Source organism: Enhydra lutris, unplaced genomic scaffold (genome assembly GCF_002288905.1).
Source record: "Enhydra lutris kenyoni isolate GAN:26980312 unplaced genomic scaffold, ASM228890v2 scaffoldscaffold4, whole genome shotgun sequence".
Taxonomy (NCBI): domain Eukaryota; kingdom Metazoa; phylum Chordata; class Mammalia; order Carnivora; family Mustelidae; genus Enhydra; species Enhydra lutris.
Window position 1 is genome coordinate 57,602,700 of NW_019154088.1, and position 18,543 is coordinate 57,621,242.

Genomic DNA, 18,543 nt, shown 5'->3' on the forward strand with positions numbered 1-18,543 from the left:
TTGGGTGGTGGGTTTGGAGAATCCTTCCTCTTTTCAGTCTACACAATGAAATAAAGGTAATGAGTCTCATTTTTTCCCAGTCTAAGATTATTTTTGGCTCTTTTACAAACAACGAGAAAGTAAAATGAAAACCTACCTAAAGCCATTTTCTTCCTCCTTCCCTGAAATTCTGGTTTATGCTCTTTTATTAAAGCCACTTAACGCCTATTTGTAAATGCCAAAATAATTTCAGATTTTAAAATTTCCCTGTTACCTTAACTACTTCCCTTGAGAAGTTTACAGCATGAGGGGTTTGTTTGCTTTATATTTTTATTTGCATTTATTCAGTAACCAAACTTCATTACAGGAAAATGTAGTAGACAAGGACTGTACCCTTGTGTTCTACGGCAAAGATCGCAGTTGGTGACATGGCCCGTGATTGGATAACCTGGAAAGAAAAACCCCACTGGAACACATCTAAGGAAGGGTCGAAAGGGTTTTCTGCCACGACGCGAAAAGTCGGCTTTGTTAAACTGGAACTTAGCAGAGCTGGCGGCAACCCTACACAACACAGCCATAAAAGAAAAAGAGAGCGGGAGACTTGCTGTACCGGGAGCAGGAAATGTGATGCAGCCTTGAGACCCAAAAACCCAATCCCTTCTCAGCAGCGCCTCCCAAAGCCAGCCGCTGCTTTCCCTAAGAAGGCAGAGCGTCCCCAGACCCACGTTGGCCGCACCCCAGCTCCTTTCTCTTTCCTACGCAGCTGCACACAGACGAGCACGTGAGCGCGGCAGCGCGTCCCAGCTGTGCTTCAGCTGACCGCCTCCTGATTGGCTGAGACAGACGAGGGCTGGGGTGGGACTGGCCGCCTGCGTCCCTCGCCATTGGCTCTCAGGGAACCCGCCTCCCCTCAGGTGAGGCGGGCTTGCGTGTGCGCGAGCAGGGCTCCGCGGGCGGGCGCGCCCCCGACACCCTCCTCCCCCTATCCCCTGCGCGTGGCCGAGCGCGCCTCCGCCCTTGCCCGCCCCCTGCCGCTGCCTCAGCTCCTCAGTGCACAGAGCCGCCTCGTCTGAGGGGACGCGAGAATTGGCCTCGTCGCCGCTTCGGCCAGTTCCTTGGGTCGGGCCTTGACAAGCAGCCGGAGGGGAGGCTCTTCGGAGCCGTACCTGGACCCTTGCGATTGCCTCCTGCTCCTCCTGCCTGCATTTTACGAGAGGTTTCCCGCCTTGCACCTCCCACCTCTGGACGTGCTTCCCCTTCTCTCCCAGCGTGTGGAGGGAACCAGCGCTTAGGCCGGAGCGAGCCTGGGGGCGGCCGGCCGTGAAGGCTTCGCGGGGACCGATTCGCCATGGAGGGCGCCGGCGGCGCGAACGACAAGAAAAAGTAAGCCCATTTCTTCCGCCAGCCGCGTTCTCCACCGATGCCCCCGCCCGGCCGCCGCCTTGGGCTCGCGGGCCGGCCTCAGCGTTCCGGGGTGGGGGGGCGCCTTTTTGTTTCTGCCTCTTCTCCCCTCCCCTCTCCCCCAGCCTCGCCGGCCGGGCTCCCCCGCTGCCCACGTCGCCATCTTGTCGTGGGGGGTGGGAGACGCATCGAAAGTGCTTTCGGGGGCCGGGAGCCGAGCCCTGCTAGCCCTCGCCTCTCGGCCGCCTGGGCCTCGCACCGCCCTCCTGCCCACCTTGAAAACCCGGCCTGCCCTCTACCTCCATCCGGGTGGACTTCCCCTAGCCTGAAAACCCCGGGAAGAGAAACGAGCCGCAGCTCGGTCGCCGCGGTTTGCACCCGAGCTTCCGCTCCTTCCCGCCCCCATTCTCTCCGGTTCCACGGCAAATTCGGCCGCGGAGAGGACCCTGCACGCTGGTCCTGGCTTCCCAGTGGGCTCGGGGCCCTGGGTTTCCCACCGAGGGGCTCGCGTGGTCGGATGCGATCTGGCTGTGCGGTTGTCTAACCGCGGCGGGGGTCTTTGCCTTTGTGCATTAGGGATTTGTCTCGGTGGCTTGCAGATGCTAACTTTAGTTTGCACGTGCAGGTTTTGTTTTGTTTTGCTTTGTTTTAATCGCCTTGAAAAACTCGTCTAGACTGAGAGAGTAACGGAAATTTGGAGAAATCGTCACATTTTAAAGAGAACATCAGAATTGGCTACTTGTATTTATATCAGCTGTCAAGAGAGCCCAGACGTTATAAATTAATATGTGCCTCATTCATTCTTAAAAGTATCTTAGTGAAAATATAGGGGCCGGCAGAATTTAGGCAAACAATATTAATGAAATGGGGGGAAAAAAAAAGGATGTGATCGCAGCAAATGAAATGTAGCTTCAGCATTTTTAGAACTGTCTTATTTTCATGAAATTAAAGTATATTAAAGGAAAACATTCTAGATATATCCGACGAAAATAATCATTCTGTTAGAACTTATTGCAAGTTTTTAAAACACCTTCAAGTTTGAGTCTAGGTGGTACATTATAGGATTAAGAATTGTAAGTGGAACCAGTGGAATTAAGAGTATTCCACCCCCCCCCACACACACACATACAATTTGTACAGTTTGGGTATTTTAACCTTTGTGGAAATCATTTTCAGGAATTGATTTATAAGAGTTGTGGTTAGTAGAAGCTTTACTCCTTAAAATCCTTTCACTCTTCTGGGAGAGATTAACTTTCCTAATCAGTATCAGCAGAAGATAAACTTGGTGGTGGTGTTGCTGTTTTGTAGATACCATTTTGGTCTTTATTTAGTGGAATGATAAATTCTCACTTTGTGTACACCAGAGAAAGCTCTTATAAAATTCAAAAAGTGAGTAGACAGGTCTAGACTTAATTCCAAGAGTTGACAGGAATTAATTGCAATTAACTTTGCAGAAGTGATTACAGTGCTTTTGATGAAAGGATGAGGCTGCTAGATTATAAACGTAAAGCAGATTACCTCCGTGTAGTACCAATTTTCAGTCCTTATTATATGCTGAATCATATTAACATTATGCATCAAGTTATGCACCAGTCCCTTTTTATATGTAATATTGTACTAATTTTTCCTTTGCAGTTCATCATTTGGGATATCACAAGCAGCTTTAATATAAATGAATTAGTTACTGTGCATCACTCCCAATTCTAAACCAATTCTTAGATTTTGCTCAGTCCCATCTGTTATTTTCAAAAATATTCTCACTTGAAAATTCATCAAACTTGGGTCAGATTGAGTCATATTTCTTAATACAGAGGTTCTTATAACTTGAAAGTTAAACAGTTAGTGGCTACTCAACTTTTAGATGTTATTTGTTAAAGTTTTTTTTTTTTAACCACTTTGTGGTTTTTACCATTTTCTGACTAATTTTAAAACTTTTTGAAAAGGTAACTGAGAGATTATGGGGCAAGGTATTTTCTCCTTACAGTTTTTCCACTTTAAATGTGCTCTTGAGCCCAGGTTGGGGAGACAAACTTGTTTTCTTGAAAAAAGGTCTAGGAAAATAAAAAAACTGAAGCATTGGAAGAAATCAGAACAGAGGATGGCTATGGTTATAATGGGTTTAACAGGGAATTTCATGTTGATTCCTTAGCAGTAGGTAAGGACTGGACTTAATAGCACCTTGATACCAGTTTTTTAGATCTCAAAGGGAAGGTTAAGTGGTTTATTGTTCTCTTCCAGGTTTCAGGCCAAACTCCTTCAGTATCCAAAACTAGTTATTGGATCATTAAAATCTCTGAGAATGGACATTTCTTAACTTCTTTAACTTTTGGTCATTAAAAGTCAAGAAGCTTTCTAATTTATTAGTAAGCTCTCTTCTTGTTATAATTTTACTTTGATTTTCTTTTTTGAAAAAGAACATGCCTGGTAGTTGAGAACATAGGATCTGGACCCAGACACCTCTTATTAATTAAAACTAGGAGTTCAGTTTTTTCACTTGTTAGCTTTGTGAGCTTGGGCAAGTTACTGAATGGTTCTGAGCCTATTTCTTCTTCCTTTTGAAATGATGACAATAGCAACTATCTCAGAGGTTATTGTGAAGATTAAATGAGGTAATGTCCGGTTTAGGAATCTTGGTAACACTATAATTGAAAATAGTTGTTACCTATTGAAGTTCTAGTTTGAATTTGTGTAAGTTAACAACTTAACACTTAAACACACTTTTTTTTGCAGGTGTTTCAGATATTTCTTGTGTTAGTTCTCCTCCCCACCTCATGTATCTTTTCTAAGTCTCCTAAAAATGAAAAGACTAACATTGGATTCAGATTTAAAGAGAAGGAGGGTTCCTTCCCATCTAAAACAGTACACCCTTGGGTTATGTTGGCATCTAGCACCAGTTATTCTTCTTGAGTATTTGTTCTATATCCCCTTCACAATTTTGTATACCCCTCTTTCCTCCACAAATAGGCCACTTGAATTTACTCTGGATTTCAGAGACTAGAATCATAAACACATACACTACTCTTTTAGCAAGGTATGTGCAAGACACTGTAGTCTTGGGGCGGCAGTAACTTAAAACATTTTTTGTCTCGACACCACAGTTTAGAGTAGACAATTTTATATTTATCTTTGCTAAACATGATGAGTTAACAAAATACTCCCAGTAAAGAATGTGAGCCTGCATGATAGAAAAACTTTACTTTTGAATTTCTCCAGTTAAAACTATTGGATTCTCTTTCTCAAGGCAAGGCAAGGCTTCATACTGTATATTAGTCTGATTTTGGATCCTTGATTTGTATGAAGTCTATGTTTGTACATTCTTTTACTTGTACTATGGTAGTTCATATCAGTGGTCCACTACAAAGCATTTTGTGCAGTTTGGGGAATGTCCAATCTTTCTACCTGCTGATTTCCATTATCTTTGTGTGGGCTCACAGTTAAGATTTTGTGGTTATATTCTATTATTGTATGTCAAGAATATGTGTAGGAGGCTGAGGGAGATTAGTCTCTATTGATGTTTTCTGAAGAACCCATAACAGTTGATTATGTATGGTGGTGAAAAAAAACTATTACCATATGTGGATATTAAAGATTTGGTTAGATTACTGTGTTTATTCATAAATGTGTCCTCTTAAAATACAATTTCTATAATTTAGACACTTCTTAACCTAAGATTGTTAACAAAAGAGTTTCTAAAGTGGGAAAAAATAATATGTGTTGTGGATTTGTTTTCTATTAAGAAATTGATTTTAATTCATAAGAATATTCTTTTTTTATTTTTTTTTTTTAATGATGGAACTAATTATCTGGTTGGTGGATTTTAGCCCACTTTCTGCTACTTGCAGTGTATGTGTTATGTATGTTTTCTGCTTAACTACAGAACTAGAAAAAAGAATTTGAAGCTAAGATAAGTCAATCATGTTGCTCAGTATTTTTGGTAAGAGTTTGGCAAGAATTTTTGAAGTAACTAGATCTTAGAATTTTATCTGTCTGTTTTTTGGAGCATCAGGAATTAACTATTTGTGGGGGCATCTGGGTGGTTCAGTCCGTTAAGCATCTGACTCTTGATTTCAGCTCATGTTATGAACTCAGCATCCTGAGATCCAGCTCATCACCCCTCCACTGGTGGGGAGTCTGCTGAGATTCTCTTCCTCTTCCTCTGCCCCTCCCCCTGTATCCTCTCTCTTTAAAATAAATATAATCTTTTTTAAAAAGGGAATTAACTATTTTGTATGTGTATTGAGTTTTATATTAAAATTCATGTTTTTTTTAAATAAAAACTATCAAACCCATATCATTTGTAAGACATGACCCTTTCAGAAAAATGTAAGACATAAAATCTACATTTATAAAAAGAAAATTTAAGTGATTTCCTCATGACTTATTTCCCCATAGCTTTTGAAGTGCTGTGAGGTTTTTAATTGTGGTTAAAAAAATATATATATAATGTAAAAATTCCCATCTTAAACATTTCTAGGTGTACAGTTCAAGAGTGTTAAGTATATTCACATTCTGTAACCAGAATTTTTTTTACCTTGTAAAACTGAAACTGTAACCATTTAAACAGGTCTCCCAGTTTCCCCCTCCTAGTTCCTGACAACCATCATTCTACTATAAATTTGATTAGTAAATACCTTATATATGTGGAATCATGCAGTTTTTTGTCTTTTTGTGGCTGGTTTATTTCACTTAACATAATGTCTTCAAGATTCACCCATGTTGTAGGCATGTGTGAAAATTTCCTTCTTTTTTAAGGCTAATATATGCCACATTTTGTTCATCCATTCATCTTTCTGTGGACACTTAGGTTGCGTCCACCTGTTCGCTATTGTGAATACTGCTGCTGTGAACACAGGTGTACAAATATCTCTTTAAGATTTTGTTTTTAGTCTTTTGGATATATCCCCAGAAGTATGTTGCTGGATCATATGGTAACACTATTTTTTATTTTTTTGAGGAACTCACATACTGTTTTACATAGTGACTGCACCATTTTACATTTGTACCAGTAGTGCACAGGGGTTTCCTATTACACCATATCCTCCCCAACATTTGTTATCTTATGTTTTTATGATAATGGACATGGTGAGGAGGTTGTGTTTTAAAGGCTTTGTTTGTGTGTAATAACCAGCTTAAAAGTTAACAACAGAGAACAGTTGTCAGGGAAGCTTTATGAGAAGTGAAGTTAAGCTCCTCTAAAATGAGAATTAAGTTTTTCTAGGGACTTAGAAAGATTTGACCTGCCAGTGTATTTTCAGAAAAATACTTGATTAAAAAGGTCTATAACTGTTTTTTTGTTGATAAAGTCCCACTTAATTGGTAACTTATTTTAAAAGATTTTTAAAAATAATTGAAAGGACTTATTTTCATAAGAAAATGGTCTCCAGCATTAGCTTTTAATTCTGGTGACCTCAACTGTCATTTATGGTTGTTTCTTTATTTTAAAATTTCATTTGGTTATGTTAAAAATAGAGACAATTTCAGAGTGTGATTTTCAAAATTTCTTGTTTTGCAAATAGGACAGAAATCTAGTGATCAGTCTTAACTGTGATTCTTCATTTTCTTGTTTTGAAAGTCACAATATATTTAGGCAGATTAAGGGTCTTCTACTTAATATTGCAGTTTTCACTCAGTGACTATTCCCTGTGATGCTTCTTTTTTTCCTAATAGTTGTGAAAATCTGTTTTTCCACTTGAAAAATGGTATGGTAAAAATAAACGTAAGGTTTAAAGGCAGAAAGTTTTAAGTCTTTAAGAGTTGGGATGTATTTCTGTTCTTAGAGATCTTATAAATTAAGATGCTAACCAAATTTCTCTAAAGTGACTCCTTCCCCTTTTTTGTTACAAAATTGAAATATATTTAAATGGGCAAGATCACAGATAGACTGAATTTGAAACTTAGGATGTGAAAGAGAATGTTTGCACACAGTGAGTTCTTAATAAGTATTTGAATGAACAAATGAAACAAAAAATAAATGAACAAAGAGAAAGAAGCAGAGAGATTTTAAGGTTTTTAAAAGGTTTAATGGAAGTTGTTATTTTCCTCTTTGTCCTGTATTTCATAGGAATTTTTCTTATGCTTGGAAATGCCTTGTGCTACTTTGAAACTTTTTTGAATCTTGAATTTTTTTTTGTCGTTTCAAAAATATTTATAGTATTAGAACCAAGCTAGAAAAGTATTTTTTTAATAAATACAGCTATGTCACATATACTTGGCCTTGAAAGTAACCAGTACCCTATTCTAAGGTATATGAAAAGTTAGTGCCTGCCAATTCTATATATTTAGAGCACTGAGTTAAAAAAAAGTTTACTGAAAGAGACATATGTGTATGGCTGCCCAAAATTAGCTAGGTAAATGTATGGAAAGTATCTTCACCTTGTTTTATCTTTAGTAAAAGTTCCTTAAGTCTGCTCTAAACTTCCAGGAAGTTTGGACTAGTTTATACTCTCTAGCAGTGTTGGAGAGTGCCACTTTCTTGTACTTGGTCATCCTTAAAGTTTTTAATATAAAATACTTGGGAGTTTGTAAGTGTATTGAGATTCTTTTTATTGCAGTGATAAAACACAGCTCAAGCTAGTTTAAGGGGAAAGCCAGTTATTGGCTTACACAGTCTAGTTTTGGTTGTAGGACAGTTAAATCCAGAGTCTCAAGTGGTGTCCTCACAGTGTTAATTCCTGACTTTCTCTTGAATATGACTTTGCCTGTATGCCTTTGTTCTACTTGCCTGTTGGCCTCTTTCAGCCACTGACAGGGTATCTGTATGATACGAAGGATGGCACCTAGCATTCCCATGCCTGCATTCATACAATTTGTATTTTAAAAAGTGAGAAGAAACTCCCTTTCAGTCTCTGAGAATGAGTCCCTCCTCCTCCCTCCTCTCAGTCTCTGAGACTCTGAGTCCCTCCCAAATCAGTCTCTTGGATGAATGCCAATTTGCCTTGCTTGGACTCTCCATTTTTAACTGTGTCAGTGGGGTTCCCTGATTACATGAGTCAAATGTCATATTGTAAGTATTTGATTGCCGTGGTGTAGATTATTAATTGTCTCCTTATCTAGGACTTTTGATCGTTGCTGGTATTGTAATGAATGGGCTATAGGTTTTTGTTGAAAATCATCTAAATTCATATTCTACAGTTGTTGTTTTTTTTAACCAATCATAACTGTTCTGCAACTATTCTTGCTGTGCCTTTTGGAAAGCTGAGAGTCTCTTCTTTGGGTTGGGTTTTCATTTCATTTCCTTAAGAAAAAATGGTAATGACTAATGGCTAAGAACTTGGGCTTTGAGGTTGGCTGCTTGCTTTACCACTTATAGCTATGTGATCTTGTACAAGTTGCATTACCTCTCTAGGTCTTACTTTCCTCATCTATAAATTAGGATGATAATATTTACCTTATAGGATTGTTGTGAGGATAAAAGAGATATTAACCCTTATGAAACAGAGTTCTTGGCACAAAGTAGGGACTAAGTAAACTAGAAACTATCGTTAGATTCATTTTTATAATAATTACTAAGTTTCAGAAGAGTCACTCTCTTGAAGTCTCAAATTACTGAGAATCACTCTAGCCTTCTTTGGGACAAGCTGACAAAGGATGATGTCCTTTGGGCCACACCATCAGTGAACCTATATAAGAGGGGTAAGAATATTAGTGGTGCTTCTCCTCTACATTGGTTTGGGTTTTTGTTTTGTTTTGTTTTGTTTTAATGAATGGCCTTTTACAGATTAAATGAAGATGCCTTTTTTTTTTTTTTTTTTTTTGTATACACATGCTATTTAAAATATCATTTTCCATAGTGGTAATGGTAAAGGAGAAAGGCTCTTTATTTGGCTGTTGGAGATAGCAAATTAAGAAAGCCTACTTTTCCATGCTCTTTTGGCATCAGGAATTCATTAAGTGTCTTTTAACCTGTTTGCAGAGGAGAGTTGGAATTTCCTTGCCTTTGCAGATAACATAGCTAAAATGTTTAAATGGGTTGTATGTCAAACCAGTAATTAAAGCCTTCACCGTGAATCGAGGAAGGGGTATTTTTCTTGGATAATGTGAATGAGTTGATTTATTTCAATGGGTCCAAAATTTGTTTCATCCCAAGACGTTACTCTAGCATCTAACCACTATGGCCTGTAACAGATTATCATATATTCATTTATTCAAAGGATATTTGTGCATGTAATTTCTCAAGCAGAGCATTGAATTCTGATGGCTCAGGCCACATTTGAATTTTTAGTGTTAACTGATAACATACATTATGTATTATATCTTTCATTTTTAAGTAATTTCAAGTTTGGGATTCTTGAAAATTATAGACTTTAGTATTTAAGTTTTGTTATTAATATCAGTTATCACAGCAGTATCCTCTAAATTGTGTTTACTAAGTTAGTGTCTGCTTTGAGAAATTTTTCAGACACACACAAAAGCACTCTTACAAAATAGTCTATTCATTTTTCGCAGTTTGAAATGTTAGAAAGTTTTTTATTCTTGTATTTCTTAACACTCACTAATGTTTAAATCTCTTTTGAAGCAAAGTAATCCCTGTGAACCTTTGAGATGTACCCACCAACCTTATTCTGAGTGTGCACATTAAAAAATGTAACTGTTCCTTTTTGTAATCATTTGGTACCAAATTTGATTATAAACAAATGTAACTTCAAACACAGAAGGCTTGTAGGAAAAATATAGACCTATGTAGAGATCATTTAGATGATCCAGAATACGCCTTTTTCCTTTTTCTTACGTTGCCATCAGAATGAGAATACAGTTTAAAAATTCTTAAAGTTCACCTTTAACACTGCTTTAATTCTACTGATCAAAACCCTTGCCATCTTTTAACTCCCGTGTGTTACTCTCTGCAGTTGAATAAATCACCTAACTTGCCTTCCATATGACGTCCTTTTCAAATACAAGAAGGTAGTTATTTCTTTTCCTAAGTAAAAACATCCCTAAATTTCTTTAATATTTTGATTTAAATATTATTGAGCATCCGATTTGTGGCAGGGCATAGCCATAATCCATAGGATGGATTAGCATAGGTGAAGGACCAAGATATTTGCTTAGGAGAGCTCATTTGTTGTTTCCAGAATCTTCATTGTGGTCAGGATTTAGAACTAAATAGGAGAAATCTTCAGCGTGTGATTTCTATGTGTATACCTTTATTCTAATACATGTGAATTTTTTCAATTGTGTAAATACTTATTATAACTTACATATCTCCTGTTATATTTAAGGAAATAATTAAGGACATGTTCTTCTGCATACACACATCCACACACTCATATAGTGTCACTGACCTTTAAGTTCCAGTTTCAGTTCTATTACTCTTGAAAAGCATGAAATCAGGAAAACAAAAGCATTTACAAGCTGAGAGGGCAAAGGGAGAAGAGTGATAAGAGTAGGTGATGTGGGGTAAAGCCACTAACACACAGTTGTTATTTGTGGACAGTTATTCTCAACCCCTTTTATATTTATGGCATTCGTAAAGAGATTTAAAGGTAATTTTTAAAAATATTTCAAAGACTTGAAAAAATCATTCTGCAGTTACTACATTTTTCATTTGGTCATCTTTGAAGCCTAATTATGCTCTTCTGTTATATTAAGCACAGACTTTATTACTTGCTTGTCATTGAATTGTACCTCTAGCTTCTCATTTCCAGCAGTCATTCTATACAGTATCACCGAACCACTCAGTGCAGTATTCTGCCTGAAAAACATAGTTGTCATAGTATGTGTATGTAGTTGCAGCTAAAAATAAATTTTTCTTATTTTTCAGAATTTGCTGGCTAACCTGTTTAATCTCTGCTATAAGACATTCTAATGGTTTTCAAACTTTCGTGGCTTAAAAATCATCTGAGTGTTTAGTTAATAAAAGGATTTCCAGGTACCCACCCCCAAAGATTCTGATTTGGTAATTTTGGGATGAGACTCAGGAATTTGTAGACTTAACATTTCTTGGCCTTTTGGCTAAGATCAACTCTAAGAATTTGTAAACTTTACAAGTACCCATAGGTGAAGCACAAACCTTGAATAGCTAAGAATGCTAATCAGAATCATCTGGGAGATTGTTTTTTAAAGAGACATGCCAGGTCTACAATTTGAGTTTCCAGGGTTAGGATTTAGGCACAGGTATCTAGGAAAAAAGTTCCACTGGTGATTGTGATGTATACCACAGGTCAACCCATGACTAATCTAGTCAAAGTTCTTAGTGTATTTTGTAGTTTTTGCATTCCTAAGTATGTGGCAGTGTTAATTTCTAAGAGGTTGGATATATGTAAAAGCATTTGGGCAGATGTTTTCTAGAGAAAGTATTTAACCATTTTGGGCTGTTGAACAATTTTTTACTCTGAGTATTTTTGAAAGACACATGAAGTATTTTCTTAGAGTAGAGAGGCTACTAAGTGTTCTCCAGACTGGCATCATTGGTACTTACCTGCTAACTTATGGAGGAGATTCTGAGGCCCCATCCTGCCCTCCCGAATCAGAAACTCTGGGTAAGGCCCAGAATCTGTGTTTGCAGAATCCCTCCAGGTGACTGTGATACAAGCTAAAATTAGAGAACCTCCATCTTAGAGTAACAACTTCACATACACATTTTTGGTATTATTTATCTCCTACTTTATATATATTAGGGGATCAGAGATTTTTTTTGAGAGGCTCAATACCATTCTGAACCAGGAGAGAGTTTATTTAAATCACTAGCTAGGAGTAATCTAAAAACAAAAGCATATTCTTTTTACAGACAGAATTTTTTTTTTTTTTAAGATTTTATTTATTTGACAGACGGAAATCACAAGTAGGCAGAGAGAGAGGAGGAAGCAGGCTCCCCGCTGAGCAGAGAGCCTGATTCGGGGCTCGATCCCAGGACCCTGGGATCATGACCTGAGCTGAAGGCAGAGGCTTTAACCCACTGAGCCACCCAGACGCCCCTACAGACAGAATTTTAATACACAATATTGTCAACAAATGTAAATCTGTTAATTAATAAATTGATTTAATGTATAAATAGAACATTTTCACATTGATGCTACCTCAGATGTGGTATACATTTTATTTTCAGAATGTACCCTGAATTTAAAACAGTGATTCTTTCTTGTTTATTTTACTATAGCATTAGAAAATTGAATATTTAGGCATTTTCATGAGGTTATTGGAAGGGGACTAATCCATCTTTTCTCTAATTGTGGGTATTTTTATAAGATATTACCAAGCTAGTAAGGTAATAAACACCTAAACCAAGAAATTTAAGTTGCTTTCAAAAATAAAATAAGTACATATATTCTGAATATTTTTCTTTAGAAACAATTTCACTTAATTTTGGAATTTCAAATTAACTATGAAATTAAATTTTCAAAAGCCAGTAATTAGAATAAGAAACTTAAAATACTGAATTATACTACTTACTTGGTCTCTACTTTCTACATCCTGGAAAGAAATAGGATTGTTCCTGCTTCATTCCCAAAATGAAGAAAACATTTAACTCATTTCTAGTTAATCTTTCTGTAAAACAAGTTTAAAAGTAAGATGACTACTTCTTTCAGATTTTTCTGACAAATGCAGGTGCATTAAAATAGTGTCAGTTCACTGATGAATTTTTCTTAAAGTATAAAATATTCTGTGATCCTGTTATCTTGAAACTGCTATTAATATTTGTAAACTTTGCAAACTGTATATAGTTGAATCTTTCTGGTTTTATCTTTGAACTTAAAAGTTACATATCTATATGTATATGTGTACATATATACACATTTATTTACATATGTACACATGCATTACAGAAATGGATTCGTACTCAAATTTTGTTGTATAACCTGTTTTCACATAATGCTATATTGTAACAACTTCTATAAGCACAGATTAATTTTTGTAGATTTTTGCCTTGTCTCTTAATTTTGACTCTTTGATTTTATGGAAAGATTATCCCTAGGGCTAATGTTCTGTCAGTTAGGGGTTGACCCTAGTAACTACTGTCACGTAAAGACAAGAAACATAAAGATACATTTGTCCTAGAATATAAGCTCCATGGGAATAATAACATGGTCTATTTTGTTTATTGCCCTATGCTGAGAACAGTGGCTGGCTCCTTGGAGATGTCTAAGAAATACTTGTTGAATTAATGAATGAAATTCTCTAACATAAATATCCCAAAAGTTTACTTTTAAGTTTATTGATTAGAAGACATTTTCCTGGAGAAAATTACAAATAGCTAGCTATCCTGAAAATGTCATTTATACTTAATTTGAAATGTCAAATTTTGCTGTTTTTCCATTAAGTAGGAACACATTTTTTTATTAAACATAATCTGTTCGAACTATTCCAGTTTTGCAGCAATTACCAAGTAGAAAATAGAACAACAAATCCTATTAATCATAAGAATACTCTAAATAATAAATATACTTGTCTAAGGGTAACCTCCCCTTGAAAAAAGCCAATAGGATTAGAAATCAGGGGTGCCTGGGTGGCTCAGTGGGTTAAGCCTCTGCCTTCTGCTGAGGTCATGGTCCCAGGGTCCTGGGATCCAGCCCTGCATTGGGCTCTCTGCTCAGCAGGGAGCCTGCTTCCTCCTCTCTCTCTGCCTACTTGGGATCTCTGTCTATCAAATAAATAAATAAAATCTTTTTTTTACAAAAAAGAAACCAACATAGTGAAAACTTTCATGTCTTAGGATGAAAATTACAATACCTTCTTGAAAAAGATTGTAGAGGGGCGCCTGGGTGGCTCAGTGGGTTAAGCCTCTGCCTTCGGCTCAGGTCATGATCCCAGAGTCTTGGGATCGAGCCCCACATCGGGCTCTCTGCTCCGCAGGGAGCCTGCTTCTTCCTCTCTCTCTGCCTGCCTCTCTGCCTACTTGTGATCTCTGTCTGTCAAATAAATAAATAAAATCTTTAAAAAAAAAAAAGAAAGAAAAAGAAAAAGATTGTAGAAAAGAGATTCAATCTTCTGTTTACAACTGGGCTAGGAGGACATAATTATAAGGGTATTGATTTAATTGGTTAATAGCATTAACTACAACTCATGCATTTTCCTGTCCACATTAGCTTAGGACAAAACAGTAAAAAACATTATAGATCAGAGTGATAAGGGAGAATAATCTTTAAAACTTTCACTTCTTTCAATAAATTGGTATTCTAGTTTTTTTGCTTTCCCTGTGCCTCCTAATGTCTTCTCTGGCAAAATCATCTGCTCTCCTTGGTGATAGTATTGGTGCCATTCACTGTTGTGGTGCTTGGTGATTTTTTTTTTTTTTTTTTTTTAAATCAATAGCCTTTTTCTAACTTATCTCTAGTATGCTTACTAGATGCTTACCAAATGCTTCATTACATTTGAAAGTGCATATCCAGGTAATCACAGTAAATCCAAGCAGTATACCTTGTTTATGGTACTCATATTATTATGCTGTTCAATTATGATCACAGTCTGTACTATCACAGGAATATTGATGAAGCACAGATTCAGGGATCCTAAAAAAATGTTGAAGGGGCGGTCAGCCTTCCATGGGCTTAAGTCAAAAGTCAAATAGAAGATTAGGGCCAAATACTAAAGCCAGGCTGAACTTAGGCACATCTCTATTAAGAACACAAAGATGAAAGGTCCCTGGGTGGCTCATTGAGTTAAGCATCTGCCTTAGGCTTAGGTCATGGACCTGGGATCAAACCTGGTTCTCTCTTCCTCTGCCCTTTTTCCCCGCTTGTGCTCGCTCACTCTCTCTCAAATGAATAAATAAAATCTATTTTAAAAATAATATTTATAATAAAAATACAAAGATGAATGAGGCAGTTTTCTGCCTCCAAGAAGCATTAAGGATTTTAGAGGAAGATAAAAACAGCTGACCCTTGAACAGTGCAGGTGGTTAGGGGCACTGACTTTCTGCACAGTCAGAAATCCACGGATAAGTTTTGACTCCCCCCAAAATGTAACTACAAATAGCTCTCCTCAAAAAACCTAACTACAGGGTGCCTAGGTGGCTCAGTGGGTTAAAGCCTCTGCCTTCGGCTCAGGTCATGATCTCAGGGTCCTGGGATAGAGCCCCACATCGGGCTCTCTGCTCAGCAGGGAGCCTGCTTTCTCTCTCTCTCTCTGCCTGCCTGTCTGCCTGCTTGTGATCTCTGTCAAATAAACAAATAAAATCTTAAAAAAAAGACAAAACCTAACTACAAATTAAAGCCTTCCTGGTAACTATTAACAAATATTTTGTGTATGTTTTATATACTGTATTCTTACTATACAGTAAGCTAGAGAAAAGAAAATGGTTTAAGAAAACCTAAAGAAAATAACATTTACAGTACTGTATTGTATTTGTCAAAAAATTCCATGTGTAAGTGGACCCACACATTTCAAATCTCTGTTGTTCAAGGGTCATGTTTATACAGCAAAATAACCAGAATGGTGAGATCTAGGGGAGAGGAACAGTTTTGGAAGACAGGAGAAATAAAGTAATGCTGGGGTTGAATGCTGGAAGTTTCTCACATAAATAAATATAGTAAGCCGCTTATTGAGAAGGGTACCTCAGGCAGAGAGAGACTGAGCCAGAAATAATGAAATATTATGCTTTTGATAACTGCAGTGTGGCCAAAGAATATAGGAAATGAGAATGAAGAGATGGACAGGGAACTAGCTAAGGGAGGGTTTCCATAGAAAATAGATTTTGTCATGTGTACATTTGATGGGACGTAAAGGGGGGCATAATACCAGATTTCTTATTTTGTAATGATGATTGTGGTAATAATTTGAGGGGATCCAGATGTAGAGCAAATGAAATACCAACAATAGTGAGCTGAGATGTTTGAATAGGTCCTCTGTACAAATTAACGTCTGGTGGCAGTATTGAGGTAGATTGAATTATTATCCTCTGATTCTCTTCCCCTAGTAGTTGGCAGTATCCATTAAAGGATACTGTTGTATTGCTTTGAAGAGCTGGTGGACAGTGGAGCAGAGCATTGCCATTAATAGGTGCTTTCCAGTTAGATTCCAGGAAAGAACCTGGTCACGAGTCCCTCTGAGTGGCTTATAAGTCCTAAATTCCAAAGCCAACCCCTATACATACCCTCCTTTATGTCTTTGGAGATGTGAAGTAGACGAATTTTGAACTTTATAATGCCTGGATGTATGTATACTTAGTAATTAGAATGAGTTTCAGAGAGGCAGTGTAATCTACTGTAAACAGCATAGTTTCTAAGTGAAATTGCTTGAGTTTGAATATACGGTCTACCATTTATTTAACTCCGTAAACTTGGGTAAGTTATTTAACCAGGTTCCTTATCTGTAACATGGTGATAATAATACAAAAGTAAGTTAATTGATGAGAAATGTTTAGAATACCACTGTGTACATAGTAAGTACCTTGGACTTTGGATTTAAAGCTGCAGGCCAAAATGCCAACTGAAAAGCACGGAAATTTCCTCTGGCCTGAAACTTTAAGAAGAGCAGGGCAATTAAAACAGTGAGATGTACAATTTTCACCTATCAGCTTGACAGAAATTAAAAAGATAAAGAAGATCTATAATATATATTACTGCAGTGTGTGGGGAAATAAATACATTCATCAATTAGCAGAAACAAAAATGGGCACAGACCTTTTTATAAAAGTAAATATAAATGCCACATCCTTTAGATCATGGAATTTAACTTTATAAGGTTTGTCCTGTAGTAGAAATACTGACAAAAGGAGTGGAAAATAACAGTTTATAGCTTCAAAGCAAGAAAGAGTTTTTAAAGCAGCAAATAAAGTTGAGAGATTTGAAAAAAAAAGTGTACATTATTAGAAAGAGGATGGATCAACTGTTAATGCTTTGAATGTCTGGCTCTAACTTCGGTTCTTTTTTTTTTTTTTTTTTTTTTTGGTAAGTATTTATTTGAGAGAGAGCATGCTAGCAGGGGAGGAACAGAGGAGGAGGGACAAGCTCTCAGTGCAGAGCAGACATGGGGCTGGATTGCACAACCCCATGACCCCGAGATCATGACCCGAGCTAAAATCAAGAGTTAGACACCTAACCGACTGAGCCATCCAGGCACCCCTAACTTCAGTTCTAAAAGTCACGTATATTTACAATCAGGAATGCTAACAGGCTTTTCTTGTAGTTAGACAACACAGATGAATTAAAATGTCTGCAATTTTGTGTTCTCATTAATTTAAAGAATACTAAGCATTCTCTGTAAAATGGCTGTTGGTGTTCAACTTTGTATACAAGAAGCTTCCTGACAGTGCATCTGGATTATTTTCCTAAATATATTTCCTATACAAAATAATTTCAAGATACATTTGTTAGCTTGTCTAGTACTGTATATTAAATAATAATAAAATAATAAGTGTGAAAACTACATATCACAAAGATTAAGCTATTTTGCTACTTAAACAGTAGTCCCAGAACAATCATAGAAATGCATAAGCAGACTGTTCAAAAGATAGAATTTTTACTGTAACCTTAACTGATTTCTGCTATGATTAGCAGATGTGAAATAGCACTTCATGCAGATATGTCAGTGCAGAACTTTACTTAACCTATACTTAATAAAAACAACAAAGATGGAATTGATAATTTAGAGAAATACGATGACCTTATTTACATGCAGAAAATCTGCCTATTTTCTTCTGGTCTACAAAACTTATTGTGCAAGTAAGTACAGGATTCATCTGTATGGAACCTACCTGCTGTGGTCTATCAGAAATTTCTTGTTCAATACTATAATTTTGTGGGGTATGACCTGATAAAAAGAGCCTTCCTCTGAGTAGACAAGAAGCTGGGCAGTTCAGATGCTGAAACTCTTTAAGAACTTTGGGAGTTACAGCTTTAAGCTAAGCAATGTTTTAAGAGCTCCCATAGTCACATGTGAAGAACATCAGATAAATTTCTATATTAAATCTTTTTTATAGGTCCCCTGTTTGCTTTATGTCTAGATAGATTATGTAATAGAGGACATACTCATTTCCATCACCTTCATCTAATTTAGGTTTGTCAATTCTTGAAGTATCATATTACCTGTTTTATTGAGGCTTATTTCTCTTCCAGAATTCTGGCTCTTGCTCCAATTTTTCTTCTCCCAGTCTTCACTGCTTAAGTATATTATGCTTCAGATGTTTTATCCAGGCTCAAGCTTCTTATGGATTTGTCTTATAAATTTAGTTGCCATATCTTTAACAATTATTATCTTCAAAGTTGTGGACAGTACAAGTATTTCTAA

General features: G+C 37.0%; 1 protein-coding gene across 2 annotated transcripts in view; it reads left to right on the forward strand.

Moving 5' to 3' along the window:
• The first annotated feature begins 976 nt into the window (after positions 1–976).
• Positions 977–18,543, forward strand: part of LOC111159390 (hypoxia inducible factor 1 alpha subunit) — a 40,706-nt gene continuing 23,139 nt past the window's right edge. For both annotated transcript variants that reach the window (XM_022521812.1, XM_022521819.1), the window contains exon 1: positions 977–1,362. In XM_022521812.1, the coding sequence (XP_022377520.1) occupies positions 1,328–1,362 (35 nt within the window). In that variant the 5' untranslated portion in view covers positions 977–1,327. The remainder of the gene's footprint in view (positions 1,363–18,543) is intronic.